Raw genomic sequence first — 20,033 nt, forward strand, 5'->3', positions numbered from 1 at the left:
GTGTTCTCCTGATTGCTCTGAGCTGTTTAGAGCGCTGCTGTAGGAAAAAATCAGTGAGGTTGTGAGCAAGCTGAACTCTTTGGAACTGCTGGTTGAGGGAGGAGGTGGGCGGCAGCCCGGGTGCAAAGGAGGGGATGGACAGCTGGAGGCACATCAGCCAGCAATGGGTGTGGAGCTGCAGTGCTGCCAGCTTTGGTCACTTGTCTCTTGGGGAACCTCCATCTAATGGTACAGCCTGATGTTGACTCATGGACACTTTATACACATTTTATTCTCTGCCAGCATTGACTGTAAGCTGAACTAGTTCCTCCTCCCCTCAATGTTAACTCTTCCCAAGCCTAGCAGATGCCTTGATGCATAGCAATATTGAAGGTTTTCAGGACTTTGCAGGGACTGCAGGTCTCCCTTGAATTTCAGCTAGTTAAAAGCACAGAAATCCTTTCTTCTGGTGCATGCTGGTAAGCATAATGCATTGTCAAATGCTGTCTTTGCTCAATTTGAGGATGTTCACCTGTAGGCCCACCATAGCAAGAGCCAGATTATCACCTCTTAGTGTCCTGCAGTGAAATGGAGGAGCTGGAATGGAACATCAAAATGCACTTATTTTGTGATCTGTGTTACCAGAGGGAGGTTGTAGCCAGGTGGGGGTTGGTCTCTTCTGCCAGGCAGCCACCAATAGAACAAGGGGACACAGTCTCAAGCTGTGCCAGGGGAAGTGTAGGCTGGATGTTAGGTGGAAGTTGTTGCCAGAGAGTGATTGGCATTGGAATGGGCTGCCCAGGGAGGTGGTGGAGTCACCGTCCCTGGAGGTGTTCAAGCAAAGCCTGGATGAGGCACTTAGTGCCATGGTCTAGTTGACTGTCTAGGGCTGGGTGCTAGGTTGGACTGGATAATCTTGGAGTTCTCTTCCAACCTGGCTGATTCTGTGATTCAATGAATATATCTGCCTCTAGATGCTGATTTACAAACAAAACATCTTTCTTCTACCAAAGCAAGTGTGAAGAGCTGGGGTGATTACTTCCACACAAAGTGTTTCACTAAATGGACTTATTGATATTAAAAATCAGTTGGAATGTTCTAGAGTGTTTCCTGTTAGCTGTGCAGATCGATGCTGTTAGAGTCAAAAAGGATTTTTTTTTGAACACTAGTTTCAGCTTTTTACCTTCAGTACTTAGTGCTGAAGTTCTCTGAATGTGGATTAGCTAGCAAGGAGGAGTGAGAAAGCTGTTAAAAGAGTAAGTTGTCATCTTCATTAGCTCCCTAAAACTCAAGTATTTGGCTCAAGGTGGGGGAAGGAAGAAAAGTGAGAACCTGAACTTTGCTCATAGAAATCTTGGAGATCATGTAGTTCCAATCCTTGGCTGTGGCAGGGACACCTACTAGACCAAGTTGCTCGAAGCCCCCTCTGTCCTGGCTTTGAACACTTCTAGGCTTGGTGCCTCCACACCTTCTCTGGGCAACCTGTGCCAGTGCCTTACCACCCTCATGGGGAAGAATTTCTTCCTGATGTCTCCTCTAAATCCAGCTGTGTCTGTTCTGGAACTGTCACCCCTCATCTTGTCACTACATTCCTTTGTGTAAAATTGCCTTGCAGCTCTCCTGTAGCCTCCTACTGGAAGATAAGTTCTTCCTTGAGCCTTCTATTCTCCAAGCTGAAGAATCCTGACTCTCTTAGCCTTCCTTCACAGACAAGGTGCTCCAGCCCTCTCCTGGAGGTCCAGATCTCTTTAATGTTATTAGTGTTTTAATTAGTGCAGAAAGGACAAGTGTGCATCTTGTTCTGACAGCTACCTCAGCTGCTCTTGCAAGATTCAGCAACAGGGTGGATGCACTTCTGATGGAAGTTTGGGCATTGCTCTGGATGTGTGAAGTTTCCTCAGCTTATTTTTTCATCTTTTGTAGCGATAAGACACCAGATGTGTTGCAAAACATATTGTTCCCCTGTGTTGCCATCTGTTACAAAACCTGACATGTCTAGATATGTTTATAGAGGCATGGGTGGCCCTTCACTCCTAAGCTTTGCTCAGCCAGCATTGGGTGTTGCAACAATACTTAGGGTCTCATCTAAGTGCGGAATATTCCTGTGTGCCTTTATTAGTTTCCTCTTGAGTGTTCTGCTCTTCACTTTGGAAGAGGGAAGGCAGTCTGTCATTATAGGGATTTTTGGTTTGAGGAATGCTAGGATCCAGATTCAGGATTCCCTCAACGTGTGTTCCATGTAGTTTGTGGACCACAGGCAGCGCTTCTGGGCTTGTGCAGGAATCCAGTTTCCAGATGAGGTAAGATGTGTTTCAGGTGGAACTTAGGGGAAAAGAATTTTCTTCCCTTGAATCACAGAATAGAATCGTATAATAAACTAGGTTGGTAGAGACCTCCAAGCTCAGCCAGTCCAACCTAGCACCCAGCCCTAGCCAGTCAACTAGACCATGGCACTAAGTGCCTCATCCAGGCTTCTCTTGAATGCCTCCAGGGATGGTGACTCCACCACCTCCCTGGGCAGCCCATTCCAATGCCACTCTCTCTGGCAACAACTTCCTCCTAACATCCAGCCTAGACTTCCCCTGGCACAACTTGAGACTGTGTCCCCTTGTTCTGTTGCTGGTTGCCTGGGAGAAGAGGCCAACCCCCACCTGGCTACAATGTCCCTTCAGGTAGTTGTAGACAGCAATGAGGTCCCCCCTGAGCCTCCTCTTCTCCAGGCTGCACACCCCCAGTTTCCTCAGCCTCTCCTCATAGGGTTTGTGTTCCAGGCCCTTCACCAGCTTTGTCACCCTTCTCTGGACACATTCCAGCACCTCAACATCTCTCTTGAATTGAGGGGCCCAGAACTAACCTTGCTGGATTTAGTCTGGTCCTGCTGGGGAGAGACCTGAGGAAAGTGATGTTCATGGATCATCAGTAAGGTGTAGTGTGTTGCTGGAAAGGAGGAACCGTGAGCTGTGTTTCATTTGTTAGCTTAGCATTAACTGTTCAATTCTGTGTTTCTGCAGGCATCTCTCTTTCAGAAATTAATCTCTTGTGACTATTTGGATGGCAGAATAACTAGAGTATTGAGTGAGAACCACGAATCAAGCTTGGTGAGACCAGGAACAGTGACTTTAAGGCAGAAGGAGCTACCCTCAATTAATACACACATGAAATAATGGTCTTTTACAAATCTTAGGTGCAACTCCTGACCTGTTCTCTGCTTATTTCTTTTGCCTTCCTCATTCAAGGTAAAAATGAAAAATTGGGATAACAGGTTTAAGGAGTTACTGCTCCTTACTACTATTGAAAGCAGCCACTTAAAACAGCAGGAAAGCTTTTCAGTTTTTTTTTAATACTAGAGAATTTTCAAGAGACTTTGCTTCTGCTTCTGTTTTACTCTGCTTTTATGGAAGAAGCACAATTATGAAGTTGGAGATGGCTTTTATTTTATGCTGTCATAAAAGACATAATGTGTTAAAATGTAGTTTGCTTTCTTTAATGCAGAGTGATTAATACAGCTTTTAATGCAAAGTAATTCCAGGGAATATTACTCTGTAATATTTTAATGGTGTCTTAAGGTGTCTCAGCTTTCGTACAGTCAGAGGGAAGCTTTTTCAGTGCTTCCTTACATGACTTTTGTTTGCTTTTCCCTTTTTTTTCCCTTCTGTCACCTAATTCTTCTAGTGTTGCACTCCTCAGTTTTCTAATGGGAGCAGATTAATGAAAAGGTTCAGTAGAGGTGTTTATTTTGTACTCTGTAGCAGTAAATGGGGGTTTAGTGCAATTACTGTAATGCCCATTCATTGTTCCTTTATCAACTCCTAGAGTTGAAAAAAACATTGCTCTTTCTATGCCCACACTAATCCTTTGCTTTTGGCACTTCAGTGCTTTTGTGTAGCTGTGCTTTGTGGTTGGGGTGGAAGGAGCAGGGAGAACTCTTACCTAGAGAAATGCTTGGCTGAAGGCACATCTGTGGAGGAAAAATATTTTGGTGGTGCTGAAACCTTCTGTGCTGTGGCATGGTAAGAAGGATAATTTGGATGACTTTAGGATAATTTGTCACTGCAGCTTGTTTCTTCATGTTTTCTCTGTTGCTGTCCTAGTTGTGCTTGTTGCATCTCAGAGTTGGAATCAGAAGTTCACCAATGGTTTTGCTGGGTACTTCTTACTTTGTGGTCAGCTAACTCTGCCTCATCTAACAGAGGCATACTAAACTCATATATGTGCTCACAGTCCAAACCCATCTGTGTCCTGGGCTGATTGCCAGCAGCATGGGCAGCAGGTGGTGGGAGGGGATTCTGTGCTGCTCAGCTCTGCTGCACTGCTGGGGCCAGCTCTGGAGTCCTTAGCACAGGACAGACTTGGACCTGTAGAAGTGGGGCTAGAGGAGGCCACAAAGATCATCAGAGGGCTGAACCACCTCTCCTTTGAAGACCAGATGAAAGACTTAAAGCTATCCAGCCTGGAGAGAAGTCCAGAGACCTGCATTTCAGTGTCTGAAGGGGGCTTACAGGAAGGCTGAGGAAGGACTGTTTAGAAGGGGTTGTAGTGATACAACAAGGCGCAATAGTCTGAATCTTGAGCAGGGTAGATTTAGGTTGGGCATAAGAAATTCTTCACAAGGATAATGGTAGAATATTTGAACAGATGGCCCAGGGATGTGGTGCATGCCCCATCCCTGGAGGTGCTGAAGACCAGAATTGGTGTGGCTCTGGGCAGCCTGATCTAGTTGAACATGTCCCTGCTCACTGCAGTGGGATTGGACAAGATGACCTTTGAAGGTCCCTTCCAACCCTGTGTAATCTGTGAATCATTGGTAGTGCAGACTGTAGTCCAGGCTGAGGGATGTGACAGTGAGTTGAAAGTGCTTGTGATTGCTTCTGTGGGAAGATATCAGAAGGATTGAAGCAGAAGTCTGTAGCTCAGAAAGCAGCATCTTTCTGAGCTCCAGGGACTTAGCTCTTCTGCGTGCTCTCTTCTGTTAACTCTATCACTAATGGCACCCTTTGAGAAGACATATTACAAGTAACCTTCTTCTGAATGAAGAGAGATGTGAGTGTTTGGTTGCAGGAGGGAGGCTTAGCTGTGCCTCTTCAACTGAAGCTTATTAGAGAGGGAAGAAATAATCTGTGCATGGATGAAGAGCACTGGGATGCTGTATTAGTGTTAACTGTGAGGTTAACTTACACTGGCTGGGTCTTAGTCATAAATCTTCTGATGCTTGAGTAACCATGCTCCTTATCTCCCTTGTGCATTGCAGGAAAGGTTTTTCAAAGTTAGGAAGCTGTGTAACTCTGTTGCCAAAACAGTGAGCCTTGATTCTTGGCCCAAGTGTGATGAGGAGGCCTGACACTGGCTGGTGTCAGTGTTCCTAATGCTTCATTTGTCTGAGAGCTCTCCAAGCTGAAAATCTGTCACACTGAGAGCTGGATTTTCCAAATTAAGAAAAACTTAGTTCAGTTAAAATAACTTGGAAGTTGTACTTGAGGCTTTTAAACCTTGGTGGCTCGGAATGCAGTTGACCAGTCAAAATAAAGGCATACCAATTTCATGCTTTTATTTCTCCCAGTTTTGGATTTTTCCTTTAATTAAAACTATCCTGATTGCTCCAATCAAACATTTTATCTGTCAGAACATCTTCAGTTGCCACTCTACATAAAGTGCACTTGACAGGGAGTTGTCCACGAGCATATATAGGAAGATGTGGTGTAGTTCAAGCCTTGTTTTGTAATCACAGGGGTGGAGTGCACTTTATGCTTACTTGGTTGCTTGCTTCATGATCTTCTAATGCTGCTGTAAGCCAAAACTGATTGTTTTTTAATTATTATTTTATTTTGTTTGGTGTATTTTTCACACATCTTTAAATAGAAATCTTCCCTCCATGGCCATTGCTCCCTGCTCAGTTCAGGTCTATGGGAGCTGCCTTGGGCAGTAATTACCACTTGATAGCTGTTTGTCATCTTCTGTTGAAAGAATTGAGCATTACTGTGAAGCTCCTGTGCTGTGAACCCTCCTTGTTATGGCAGCAGTTAACACTCTGAGGTATCAATTTTGATGCCTTTTACTTGTAGCTGCCTTTGATCCTGAATATTAGTCCATTAAATATTTGAGAAATGCTTAGCTGAAGTGTGAATTGAGTGCAGGGCTGGTTGTAATCATCAATAATGAGACTTATTTCCTTACTGAGATGTCTTGCATGAGACAGCAGCATCACTCTCTGGGGGTCTCAAAGCTGGAAGGCTTGGATTGAATTCATTTTGGATCGGTTGAGCACTAGCAAATCCTCTCAACTAGTGACAGCTGTGAGAGTTCACAGTATCACAGTATCATCAGGGTTGGAGGAGACCTCACAGATCATCAAGTCCAACCCTTTACCACAGAGCTCAAGGCTAGACCATGGCACCAAGTGCCACGTCCAATCCTGCCTTGAACAGCCCCAGGGACGGTGACATCTAACCAAATGTCCCAAAGATGGAGGTGTTGAACTTCAGCCATACACATTTGGGGGACTTCATATTGACTGTGTAACTTGGTCTTCCCTGGTTTGTGCAGAAACTGGACTGAAAACACTCTAGAGGAGTGTTACTGAGCAGACTCTGTGCGCTCACCACCCCTCTGCTCAGAGCCATTGCAAATGTTCCTGTTTGCAAATGCTTTTCATTGAACCTTCTCCTGCAGAACAGCAAATACAGTTTTGAAGTGCCCTGTGCCAGATACCTAGGAGGGACAGTTCCTCTCATTGTTGAAGTTAATAAAAACACTAAGACATCTTCTTCCCCTGTACTCAGCACTGGTCAGGCCACACCTTGAGTACTGTGTCCAGTTCTGGGCCACTCAAGAGAGATGTTGAGGTGCTGGAATGTGTCCAGAGAAGGGCAACAAAGCTGGTGAGGGGCCTGGAACACAAACCCTATGAGGAGAGGTTGAGGGAGCTGGGGGTGTTTAGCCTGGAGAAGAGGAGGCTCAGGGGGGACCTCATTGCTGTCTACAACTACCTGAAGGGAAGCTGTAGCCAGGTGGGGGTTGGTCTCTTCTGCCAGGCAACCAGCAACAGAACAAGGGGACACAGTCTCAAGTTGTGGCAGGGGAGGTCTAGGCTGGATGTTGTTAGGAAGTTGTTGGCAGAGAGAGTGATTGGCATTGGAATGGGCTGCCCAGGGAGGTGGTGGAGTCACCATCCCTGGAGGTGTTCACGAAAACACCGGATGAGGCACTTAATGCCATGGTCTAGTTGACTGGCTAGGGCTGGGTGCTAGGTTGGACTGGATGATCTTGGAGGTCTCTTCCAACCTGGTTGATTGTATGAGTCTATGACAGGAGTAGCCAGCTTGGCTTGTTTTGATGGCAGTAATACTATGTTGCTTTCTGAAGCCTTCATTTAAATACTGTTGTTAATAGTCTCTGTGATGCACTTGACCTTTCTTCTTTTTACCCTAAGTGTCCTCTCCTCTGTTTATAATCTTACTCTGTGCTCTTTTCTCTTCCAAATTGCTTTTTCATGTTTTTTTCACTTCTGCTCACAGATAAATTTATTTATTACTTTGCTTCTTATGCCTCCCTAGTCTGTCAGCTAGAGGAGTGCCACAGAGAAGAGAGTGAAGGGAACCTTCATATATCTGTTGTTAGCATTGTAAGAGGGAAGCAGATAGGTTCTGGTGGGAATAAAGAGTAGCTCCTGGAAGCTACATATGAAGCTGTGTCCACAGCTGTAAGCAGCCCTGGGCACTGTGCCTTGACCTCGTGTTGGGATTAGACCTCATGTGCTTGCTTGGGTGTGTCCTGCTTGTACAGCTGGGGCTAGACTGATTATCAGGTTTGAAGTCAAGAAGGTATTTTTCTTCAGTTACCTGTTCTTATAGATGGAATTTACGGTGCTGATCTGTGTAATATGGGCTCTAGTCTGCTTCTTAGGACTGCTTGGGAAGAGAAGAATATTGGGCAAGCAGATGAGGATGCTCCTTGGGTCTCAGTGCCTTTTAACTGTGCCTCTTGACCCTTTGCTGTAGATATCGAGTTAGGAGGCTTTTTTGGAAGCAATTTGTCACCTGTAATGAGTGTAGCATGTGTCCTGTGAACCATTTGGTCTGAACATCTGTGGAGATTTCTTGTGAGAAGGACAGTTACTTGTAATTTATCCAGTCCTTTCTGTTCCAGCAGCAGTATCTGAGTCTCACTGGATCACTTCTCGCCAGTGCTACACACCAACCCTGACCCTGGAAGCTTATGTGGGAAGAAGAGCAAGGGGTCATCTGAGAGATGGCAGAAAGCTTGGAGGGAACAGTCATACTCTGAAAATGCTGTCACTCCATAAGGAGTTAGGACAAGTAGTAACAGTTTCTGCAGGCTGGGGGCTGTGAGGCAGGAGCCACTTGTAGCATCTGCTTCTGTCATTGCTTTTTTGCAGTTAATGTTGCCAGCTGAAGGTGTTCATCCACTGCTCCTTCAAGAAGATAAATGTTTAGTGGGCATAGATGGAGACTGAGCACTGGTCTGAAAGACAGTGATTGAGTAGGCTTTCTTCCAAGGATTGAGCTGAAGTGTTCTCAGTCCGGAGTCCTTTCTGCCCTTTTTTAGGTCTCCAATATCTACAGCAGCTGGGTGTGACAGGTAGTTTCTGAAGATATTCATCTTCTTCCTCACTGGCACAGGTTGCCTAGAGATTGGACTGGTAGGTACAATCACTGGTAGGTGACCTGGAAGCATTCCAGGTCACGTTGGATGGTGCTCTGAGTAAGATGATGTAGTGGAAGGTGCCCTTGCTCATATCTGGTGCTGGAACTGGATGATCTTTAAGGTCCAAGCCACTCATAGAATCAGGTTGGAAGAGACCTCCAAGATCATCCAGTCCAACTTAGCACCCGGCCCTATCCAGGCAACCAGACCATGGCACTAAGTGCCTCATCCAGGCTTTGCTTGAATATCTCCAGGGAGGGTGGCTCCACCACCTCCCTGGGCAGCCCATTCCAATGGCAAATCACTCTCTCTGGCAAGAACTTCCTCCTAACATCCAGCCTATACTTCCATTCTCTGCTGCAGATCTCTCCAGGTGTCGTGCTGGATGGTAGGTCTCCAGGCTTTATTCAGATCTAGTGCTGGAAAGGGAAATACTTCCCATGTATTGTCACTCCTCACCCTGCTTGTGACTGGAGCCACTCCAATATTCGTGAAAACAAATGTTTGGTGAATTTGCAGGTTGTGTTGGTGCAGGTTGTGGAAGCTGTTAGGGCTTGCTTACAAGTGAAGTGAGGTAACTTGGTTATAAGGCTATAAACTGGGAGATTAGGACTCGTCTCTGCCGTGAGTCCAGTGGTTGATGCAGGTACCTCTGGAATGCAAGAGTTTTGAAATCATGTTGCTTTTAAATAGAGTATGCATGCAGTAAATGAACAAAGTTAATATTAGTGGTGGTGATTTTGAGTTTGTAAAGGCACTTTGTGGCTTTTCTGTGTTGAGCTGACAGTGGAAGACAGCACAGTGCCTAGAGAGGTGTGTAAAACTGACAGAAAGGGCTGGAAGACTGAAGAGTATAACAGAAGATTAATTGAAGCAAAACATGAAAATTGGAGTGGAGGCATCTACAGGAAGTGGACTTGTGGCTTTCTGATTTATGAGGGGACCTGTGACTCTTTGTTGCAAGGGGAGATATTAATGGGTTATGTGCCCTTGTGGACAAGAAGGCCAACGAGGCATCCTGGGTGCCTTTAGCTTGGAGGAGACCTCATTAAGGTATATAAGGTGTAAAGGGTGAGTGTTGGGAGGATGGAGCTGGACTCTTATCTGTGATGTCAAATGATAGGGCAAGGAGCAACAGCTGCAAGCTGGAGCACAGGAGGTTCCATGTGAACATAAGGAAAATCTTTTTCACTGTGAGGGTAACTGAGCACTGAAACAGACTGCCCAAGAAAGGCTGTGGATGCATTCAGTATTCACCTGGATGTGTTCCTATGTGACCTACTCCAGGTGATCCTGCTCTGGCAGGGGGTTTGGACTTGATCGCTGGAGGTCCTTTCCAACCCCTGGCATTGTGTGATTTTGTGAAAGGGTTTGGCCAAATGTTTACTACTTTTCTGTTACCAACTCATTTAGAAAAGCATTGAGAATGGTAATGAGTAATAAGAACACAATCTCTGGAAGTGATGTTGTCTTGCATGTGCTAATAGCAGTGTTTTCTCTGCTCAGCTCTCTACAACTACGATGCGAGGGGACCAGATGAACTTTCCTTGCAAATAGGTGACACAGTGCACATCTTGGAAACATATGAAGGTAAGCTGGAGAAAGCTGCATCTGAAAAGCCTTGTTTCTGTAATCACATTGCTTTTGTGGCCTTTCATTTGTGAACAAATTATTTTGTTGCTAAAGGACAAACCTCATTATTTCTAATGAACACAGAATTAACCAATGCTAGATGTGAATGAAGATGCATGTGGTTGATACCTGGTGAAATCTCATTTATCTTGCTGTGAATTTGTCTGGATCAATTGTAGCATCTACCCTACATTAGAGAGATGATAGATGCTTTTTGGATACCCTTGAGTGATGCAAAAGTGCCTACTGCTATAAAGTTGAATCTGAATTTGAAAGTCACCTGGGTCCTAAATTATTTATATCTCTCTAAGATGGGTACACATGTTACAGTGCTGTGGACTGCTTTCAGACTCTTCAGATGTTTTGCTTGTTTTGAGATGAAGCTGTAGAAACATTATGGGTAGTACCAGGAATCTTTCCTCCTTGATCCATGTAAAAGGGAATTTGAACATTGTGTTTGATAATCAACAGAATGCTAAGATTGTCAGAACACTTCAGCTCTTGCTTGATCTAGTACTGATCCAAGTGAAAAACAGCTCTTTCATCATACCCTTGGCTTGATATTTTATGGCATGCTGCACTTTGGAAAGGTGTCAGTAGCATAACTAAATTATCATAGAATGGTTTGGATTGGAAGGGACCTTAAATGCCATCTAGGCATGGGCAAGGACACCTTTCACTAGACCAGGTTGCTCAAGGCCCTCTCCAGCCAGACCTTAAACACTTCCAGGAAGAAGGCATCCACAGCCTTCCTTGCCAACCTGTTCCAGTGTCTCACCACGTTTACTGTAAAGAATTCCTTCCTAATATCTAGTCCAAATCTCCCCTTGTCTAGCTTCAATCCATTCCCCCTTGTCCTATCACAACAAGCCCTTGTAGAGCATCCCTCCCCAGCTTTGTTGTAGGCCACTTCAGGGAGACGTTAGAGAAGCCCTCCAGTAATTGAGTGTTCTCTTTGGGCTGAACAACCTCAGCTCTGTCCTCCTGTCCCTGTAGGGGAAGTGCTCCAGCCCTCTGATTATTTTGATAGCCCTCCTGTGGACTCACTCCAGCAAGTCCATGTCCTTCTTATGGTGGGTGCACCAGAACTGGACACAGTACTCAGCTGAACTCTCTCCAAAGCACAGTGGCAGAATTCCCTCTCTTGTTCTGCTAGTCACAAGTCTTTTGATACAGCCCAGGACATGGCTGCCTTCTGGGCTGTGGGTGACTGTTGCCAGCTCATGTGGAGTTCTCCATCAGCTGACATCTCCATGTCCTTTACTCCAAGACTTCTCTAGCCACTCCTCACCCAGCCTGTATTTACATTTTGGATTGCCCCAATGTGATGGTTTGGGTGTTCCCTGCTGCCCCACGCTTTGGAAATAACCCAGACTAGACTCTGCCAGCTCTGGAAATTGAATGAAGCTTATATTTACAGCTTAGCACAATATACAAACAGGGGTAAAAGATAGTACAGAAACACAACAGCCCTCTCAGAAACCTGAGTCCCCACTAGGGGCTCCCCAACTCCCCCTTCACCTTTTTACCCCTCTCAGCCTTACCCCAGTCCCAAGGAAGAATGCAGGTTCAGCCAGGGGTTAGGAAGCAAAGTGGATTAGTCAAAGAGAAACAGCAGAGAGGGGTGAGGTTAGAGATGCAGCTCAGCCAGTTCCCCAGCAGAAGTAGAAGCAAGACTCCCTTATCTATGTTTGGATTTTTGGTTTTATACATCTCAGCAAGCCTATGAGTGAAGTAGACATCACCATTGTTTTCCTTCCACAGCCTGTAATTTAGTTCTTCTCCCCAAAACATTCTAGCTAGGCTCAAACCAGCACACCCATCCAGCTGCAGGACCTTGCACTTGGCCGTGTTGAACTGAGCTTGGGCCTACCTCTCAAACCTTTCCAAGTTCCTCTGCCAGGGGAAATTTAGGCTGGAGGTGAGGAGAAAGTTCTTCACTGAGAGAGTCATTGGACACTGGAATGGGCTGCCCGGGGAGGTGGTGGAGTCGCCGTCCCTGGAGCTGTTCAAGGCAAGGTTGGACATGGCACTTGGTGCCATGGTCTAGCCTTGGGCTCTGTGGTAAAGGGTTGGACTTGATGATCTGTGAGGTCTCTTCCAACCATGGTGATACTGTGATCTAGGTCACATAGCTTGGTGTCATCAGCAAACATGCTGAGGGTGTGTATTTAAAGTACTGTAACATTTACTGTCTTGTAAGACTGTGATTTACTCTGCTATATTTATTTGCTTTTCTAGACATTGGTCTTGCCATAGATGGGTGATAAATTTGATTTAGAGATTGGCTTAATAGTTTAAAAACTTATATTTACTGAAATGATGTCATTTCAACAAAAGTCACAAGCTCTACTCATCACTGTGTGACTGAGTTTTGCTCATTGTTCCCAGGATGGTAGTTTCTTACAGCTTGCCATGCCAAGTTGGACTCCAAGCAAAGTAATCTTTCCATTATCTGAGGTTACAGAGTTTAATAATGCAAAACATTTAAATGTAAATGGAATGATTTAAATATTGGGCAACTTTGTGCTTTAATATAAAAATTGATTTATTTAATGAATGTGGAAGGAACTCTGAATAGAGGATCTGAAATGGTATCAGAGGATGATTGCTGCCAACTAAGTGGGACAGTGGAGATGACTCATTTTTTCCCCCCAGACTTTGAATACAGAAAGACCTTCACTCTTGTGGTTGTTAAGCTTCAAGCACATGGGATGAGTTCATGTTAAAAGAAATGCAAATAAGTTAATGTTCTTCTAAACATTTTATACAATGATTACTCATTATGTACCTGCTGTGATGAGAAATTAGATGCCATAATTCTTATCTTTCTTGTTCACAGATCTGCCATTATTAGGTAATTACTTGAGCTGTTTGATCTCCATGCTTCTTTACACATTTTTTTTCTAGTTCCTGCCCTAGGAGGTTTTGTACCATATGTACCAATTTCCAGGTGTGCTTCTGGGAACTTCCTTGCCATAGGTCCTGTCTAAGGGTTGTGTTTTACCTGTCCCAGTGTAATCAGCCCCCTGAAATGAGCCTGGGATACGAAACTTGTTTTAAGGGTCAGAAATCACAGAATAATTTTGGTTGGAAAAGATCTTTAAGGTCAAGTTCAACCATTATCTTAACTTTACCAAATCTGGTGAATCACCACATCTCCATGGCTCTAGAGCTACAGTCTGCTGCTTCAAGGTTGTTGGGCACATCTTCGTTCAGTTTCTGTACGTAATTTGGTGGGATGGGCAAATGGAACATATAGAACCATAGAATCAGTCAAGGTTGGAAGGGACCACAAAGATCATCTAGTTCAAACCCTCCTGCCATGGACAGGGACACCCTACCCTAGATAAGGCTTCCCAGAGCCTCATCCAGCCTGGCCCTAAACGTCTGCAGGGATGGGGCCTCAACCACCTCCCTGGGCGACCCAGTCCAGCCTCTCACCACTTTCATGTTGAAGAGCTTCCTCCTCGTATCCGGTCTGAATCTCCCCACTTCCAGCTTTGCTCCATTTTCCCTAGTCCTGTCACTCCCTGAAAGCCTAACAAGTCCCTCCCCAGCTTTTTTGTAGGCCCCCTTCAGTTACTGGAAGGCCACAGTAAGGTCACCTTGGAGCTTCCTCTTCTCCAGACTGAACAGCCCCAACTCTTTCAGCCTGTCCTCATAGTGCTGCGGCCTCATGATCCTTCTCTGGACATGCTCCAGCATATCCACTTCCCTCTTTCAATATCTATCAATACCTGTCGTTTATTAAAGTGAGTAGCTATTAAATGTAATGGTGTATTAGTCTCAAAACCAAGCCTCTGTGTTTGAATGGTAGTTAATTTCTGGAGCTGCTGTGGGAAGAGAGTTTGGATTCCCAGAATCAGTGTTTTCAAATTGTTCCTGATAGTGTGAGAACAAAGATGTTTGTTTTGGTTTGCTTTTCAATGCAGCAAATGCTTTATCTGGGTAACTGTTTAGTAAATAGATACATCATTCAAGATAAACTGCAGTAAATTTTCAGGTATCTTGCAGCTTTGAGAGAAAAAAAATTGATTTGATGTTTATATGGATGCATATTTCCATTTGTTATAATGAGCACATTGGAGACAGGTGGGGGTCAGTCTCTTCTCTGTACTAATAAGCAGTAGGACAAGAGGAAATGGCCTTGGGTCAAGCCAGGGGAGGTTTAGGTTAGACATTAGAAGAAGTTTCTTCACTGAAAGTATTCTTAGACCCTAGAACAGGCTGCCCAGGGAGGTGGTTGAATCCCCATCTGGGGAAGCGTTTAAAAGATGAAGAGAAGTGATTGCAAGGGGCATGATTTGGCACCAGCCTTGGGAGACACGCAGAATGGTTGGGCCTGATCATCTTAAAGGCCTTTTCCAACTGAAATGATGCTATGTTTTTTAAGGATGAGTGTGTAAACCCTGTTAACGAATCCATGAGCCACTTAAAAGCCCTGGTCACCTCAGAAAAAAATCTGACATCAGCCTGCTTTCTTCTGACCTTTTGTTGGAAACAGAATTGGCCGTGAGTAGTGGAGAGGATCTGTGCCATGTGCTCCAGGGAAGTGTTTCACACCAGGTATTTGCCCTTTCTACTCTCAGGCTTGGAATTTTTCAGAGCCTTTTTTTTTTTTTCCATAATCCCCAGGCCCACCAAGATTACAAAATCAAGAACTCAATTTAGGCAGAGCATAGTGAAGGTCAATGGGTGTGTTAGCATGCCCCTTAAAGTCACTGATAAGCTCATGCACACCTCTATCTTTGAGTGTTGTTTTTAAAGCCTGGAGCACTAGGTACCACTCAGAGCACCAGCTGTAGTAGTTTCCCCCTTAGCCATTGTCTGACATCCAACTGTATTGTGTGGTGAAGAAAAACTTAGTTTGGTGTCCTTAACTGCTTTAATTAGAAACAGAACTGTTGATGTTGGAAGAGACTTTTGAGGTCATAAAGTCCAGCTTAGAATCATAGAATCAGTCAGGGTTGGAAGGGACCACAAGAATCATCTAGTTCCAGCTCCCCTGCAGGGACACCCTACCCTAGATCAGGCTGGCCAGAGCCCCATACAGCCTGACCATAAACATCTCCAGGGACAGGGCCTCAACCACCTCCCAGGGCAGCCATTGCAGGCTCTCACCACTCTCACAGTGAAGAACTTCCTCCTCACATCCAGTCTGAACCTACCCAGCTCCTGCTTTGCTCCATTCCCCCTAGTCCTGTCACTCCCTGGTATCCTAAAAAGTCCTTCCCCAGCTTTTTTGCAGGCTCCCTTCAGATACTGTAAGGCCACAATGAGGCCACCTCAGAGCCTCCTCTTCTCCAGACTGAACAGCCCCAACTCTTTCAGTCTGTCCTCATAGGAGAGGTGATGCAGCCCTGTGATCATACTCATGGCCCTTCTCTGGACATGCTCCAGCACATCCACATCCTTCTTGTAATGGGGGCTCCAGGACTGGACACAGTACTCCAGGTAGGGTCTCACCAGAGTGGACTAGTGGAGGAAAATCACCTCTGTGGACTTGCTGGCCACACTTCTGCTGCTGCAGCCCAGGTTCTGGTTGGCCCTTTGGGCTGCAAGTGCACACTGCTGGCTCATGTTGAGCCTCTCATCCACCAGCATCCCAAAGTCCCTCTTCTCAGGGCTGCTTTCCAGCCAGTCACTGCCCAGCCTGGATTGGTGCTTGGCGTTGCCTTAACCCAAATGCAGGACCTTGCACTTGGTCTTGTTGAAGCTCATGAAGTTTGCTTGTGCCCACCTGCAGCCTGTCCAGGTCCCTCTGGATGGATCCCTTTCCTCCAGCATGTCTGCTGCACCACACAGCTTGGTGTCATCAGCAAACTTGCTGAGGGTGCACTCAGTGCCGCTGTCCTTGTCACCGACAAAGATGTTGAACAAGACTGGTCCCAGGACTGATCCCTGAGGGACCCTGCTTGTCACTGTCCTTCACTTGGACATGAACCCATTGACAGCCACTCTTTGGGTGCTTTGTAACTTGGTAACCTGGAAGTTGCAATCTTGCCACTACTGCTAAGAAATTCCTGCATGAGGGGGTTGGATCAGTGCTGGGCCCAGTCCTGTTCAGTATCTTTATTGATGATCTGGGTGAGGGGATCGAGTCCTGCATCAGTAAGTTTGCAGATGACACCAAGCTAGGAGCAGGTGTTGATCTGTTGGAAGGTAGGAGAGCCCTGCAGAGGGACCTGGCCAGGCTGGATGGGTGGGCAGAGGCCAATGGGATGAGATTGAACAAGGCCAAGTGCAGGGTTCTGCACTTTGGCCACAACAACCCCAAGCAGCACTACAGGCTGGGGACAGAGTGGCTGAGAGCAGCCAGGAAGAAAGGGACCTGGGGGTACTGATAGATAGTAGGCAGAAGATGAAGCAGCAATGTGCCCAGGTGGGCAAGAGAGCCAATGGGATCTTGGGGTGCATTAAGAAGAGTGTGTCCAGCAGATCAAGGGAGGTTATTCTCCCCCTCTATTCTGCCCTGATGAGACTTTATCTTCAATATTGTGCTCAGTTTTGGGCTCCCCAATTTCAGAGGGACAGGGATCTGCTGGAGAGGGTCCAGCAGAGAGCTACAAGGATGATGAGGGGACAGGAGGGCATGGCTTATGAGGAGAGGCTGAGGGACCTGGGGCTGTTTAGTCTGGAGAAGAGAAGACTTAGAGGGGATTTGATGAATGTTTGTAAGTATCTGAAGGCTGTCAGGAGCGGGGGGGACAGGCTCTGCTTACTTGTTCCCTGGGATAGGACAAGGAGCAATGGGTACAAGTTGCAGCAAAAAGAGGTTCCATGTTGTCACAAAGGGGAACTTCTTGACTATAAGGGTCCCAGAGCACTGGAACAGGCTCCCCAGAGGGGCTGTGGAGTCTCCCTCTCTGGAGGCTTTTCAAGGCCTGTCTGGATGCATTCCTTTGTGATCTGTACTAGATTGTGTGGTCCTGCTCTGGCAGGGGGGTTGGACTTGATGATCTCCTTGGGTCCCTTCCAACTCCTAATATTCTGTGTTCCTGAGAATTTTCTCAGCCTGGTCTTACAGCAGAGTGGTTCCAGCCCTCCCAACACTGTTGTGGCTTCCTCTGGCCCCACTCCAACAGGTCAAAATTTCTTCTGTGCTGAGGACTCCAGAAGTGGCCCCAGCACTGCAGGCGGGGTCTCAGTAGAGCAGAGGAGCAGCATCCTTTCCATTGAATTGCTGCCCACAGTGATTTTATTACAGCCTAGGATTTAGTTGAATTCTGGGCTGCAAGTGTATGTTGTTTGCTTGTACCCAGCTCTTCATCCAGCAGTACTCTAAGACTTTCTCTGTCTGCTTTGTGATCCTCTTATCCTCATTATGTTGAACTCTGCAGAGGGATGCATTGCTGGGAAAAAAAACCCTGTGTGCAGGGTTGGAGGAACTGGTATTACACTTGTACCCATGCTTTGAAAAGATGCAGGGAACAGTTTTAGTCACTTGGAGGATTCCCTGAAGTGCTGAACAGGACTGAGTTGAAGGAATGAGCAACAGACAAAGCGAAATGCAAAACAGCTGCAGTGTGAGTGTGTGAGCAAGCTGGCACTAAATGATCCAGATGATTGTTTAGCTGGAGCTATGTGCAGAAGATCACATCTGCTTTCTCTGGCACATCATTTTCTATGAGGCAGAATGTCTGTAGTTTGTAAGACTTTGTTTTTACTTTGGTTATCCAGTCACAGACAGAAGTGGGATAGCTGGAGAAACACTGAAAGCTGTAATGGTGATGCTTTGCAGATGTGGCATGAACTGAGGGCACAATAACTGAGGTAGTTTTCAGGCATAGTCACCTGCCTTGGATTGTGGCACGGGCTGAAGAGTGATGTGGCATCAGGGCTGCTGCAGCCTGGGTGTTCACTGCCTCATGCTCAGTTGGAGCTGTGGGGCTCCTTGCTTGAAGTGTGAATCACAGAAATCCAAGTATTCTTGGGTTTTGCTGAGATGACAAACTGCTGATCTGTGCTTGGAAACCTTCATTTGTGGAACATAGGTAGGGTTGGAAATCATACTAGTCAAACAGGATGCATTTGTGAAGTTAATGCTCTTAACTTGGTTTGTGTTGGTGAAATAGTAATCAAAACCAAATGACTGACAATGAAACACATCATGTGGAGTGCTGCCTTTGCCAGGTAGGCTTCTCCATCACTTTGAGACACGTGGCTGTGTTGGGTTAGTGGTTGAACATGACCTTAAAGGTCTTTTCCAATCAAATTGATTGATTCTATCATTGCTTTGATTTCTGTAGCTTCCAAGATGACCTATTTTAGTCAAGGTATTAATCCTGCAGAGAATTTAAATTCAGGTAGAATGTTTGTGTGTGCCTCTGGAGGGTTGTGAAGCATGATCACAGAATAGCATAGAACTAACTACTCATAGAATCGGTTTGGTTGAAAATAACCTTTAAGATCACAGAGTCCAACCATTATCTAAGCCTGGTACTAATGAATGGTGTTGGAAGGGACCCTTGAAGGTCATTTTGTCCAAACCCCCTGCAGTGAGTAGGGACATATAAATCAGGTTGCTCAGGGCCCTAGCAAGTCTGATACTGAATGTCTTCAGGAAAGAGTGTCTCGGGCACATCTCTGGGCAGCCTGTTCCAGCATTTCACCGCTGTCATTGTAAAGGTGCTGTTGAGTTGAGGAGGAGTGGTTAGTAGGTGATGTTAATGAAGTCTTTAATGCTGTTCCCTGTTTTTCCTCTTAGGTTGGTACAGAGGTTACACACTACGAAAGAAATCCAAGAAGGTAAGTGTTGCTAGAGCAAATCACTCATTTTTCTCTTGTGCAGGGATGTGTTTTGGCATTGGGTGTGCTCTTACAAAAGATCTCAGAGATAGATTATGAGACTGCCTGAGAGGGATTCACCATGTGTCCATTATTCTCTAGTAGTTGCTAAATGTGGAAGTAGTAAATGTGGATTTTTCAAGTTAACCAAAACTTAGTTTGGGAAGCCCTAATAGCTGAGTTGAACATGAACCGTGGGGTTTTTTTGGTTGGTTTGGTTTGGCTTTTTTTTATTTGAAGGGTATATTTATGCACAGTCACCATAAAAGACTTAACATACAAAATATCTTGATGTGCATCAGCTTGTTTTCTGCAGTAAGTGGCATACTGAAGCCTTTGCCTCAGTGAAGTTCAGAACTTCTTGTTCTGGTTGATTTGTTTAGAGGCTGACTCTTTGCTTTGCTTTCTGTTAAATAATGTATTGCTCATAAAACACAATTGCATCTTGGAAAGTGAGATGGAGATCAACATGGTGATTTTCAGGCATTCACTGTCAGAGGGGGAGTAATCTTTTGCAGTGTAATTTTGCCTGGTTGTTAGGCTTTCACTCTGCAGAAAGGGCTGCTCTTTACAGCAGCCTTTCTGGAATAGTAAACAGTGCAAGCACTGGCTTTAACATCGTGGGTTTATTTTTTGGGGCTTTACTTGATAGCAGTAATTAACCAGAATTCAGCTGCTGCTGGTGTTGCTGCTTTCCTTGTTTTATTTTGAATTTGCTTCAAGTCAAACACTTCAGCTGCAATGTTTGCCTACAGAACAGAGGTGCATTTGGAGTCACTTCTGCAGTCTAAAACTACAGAGCTAGGCTGTGTGGTTCATCCCACCTGTTTCCTAACCAGGCCTGTTCTGCTCTATTTTGGTATTTTCTTTTTTCAGAAGTACACTGAGTTGTTTATAAGATCTATTTTACAAAACCAGCTTGTGCAGCTTAAGAAGCAATTACACATTCTTCTTGAAACCTATTTCATGTG

General features: G+C 45.4%; 1 protein-coding gene across 4 annotated transcripts in view; it reads left to right on the forward strand.

Annotated features, from left to right (window-relative positions):
- DOCK1 (dedicator of cytokinesis 1) overlaps positions 1-20,033 on the forward strand; it is a 433,046-nt gene that overhangs the window by 21,859 nt on the left and 391,154 nt on the right. For all 4 annotated transcript variants that reach the window (XM_064145308.1, XM_064145312.1, XM_064145309.1 and 1 more), the window contains exons 2-3: positions 10,147-10,230; positions 18,983-19,023. In XM_064145308.1, the coding sequence (XP_064001378.1) occupies positions 10,147-10,230; positions 18,983-19,023 (125 nt within the window). The remainder of the gene's footprint in view (positions 1-10,146; positions 10,231-18,982; positions 19,024-20,033) is intronic.

This window comes from Pogoniulus pusillus, chromosome 6, assembly GCF_015220805.1.
Source record: "Pogoniulus pusillus isolate bPogPus1 chromosome 6, bPogPus1.pri, whole genome shotgun sequence".
Lineage (NCBI taxonomy): Eukaryota > Metazoa > Chordata > Aves > Piciformes > Lybiidae > Pogoniulus > Pogoniulus pusillus.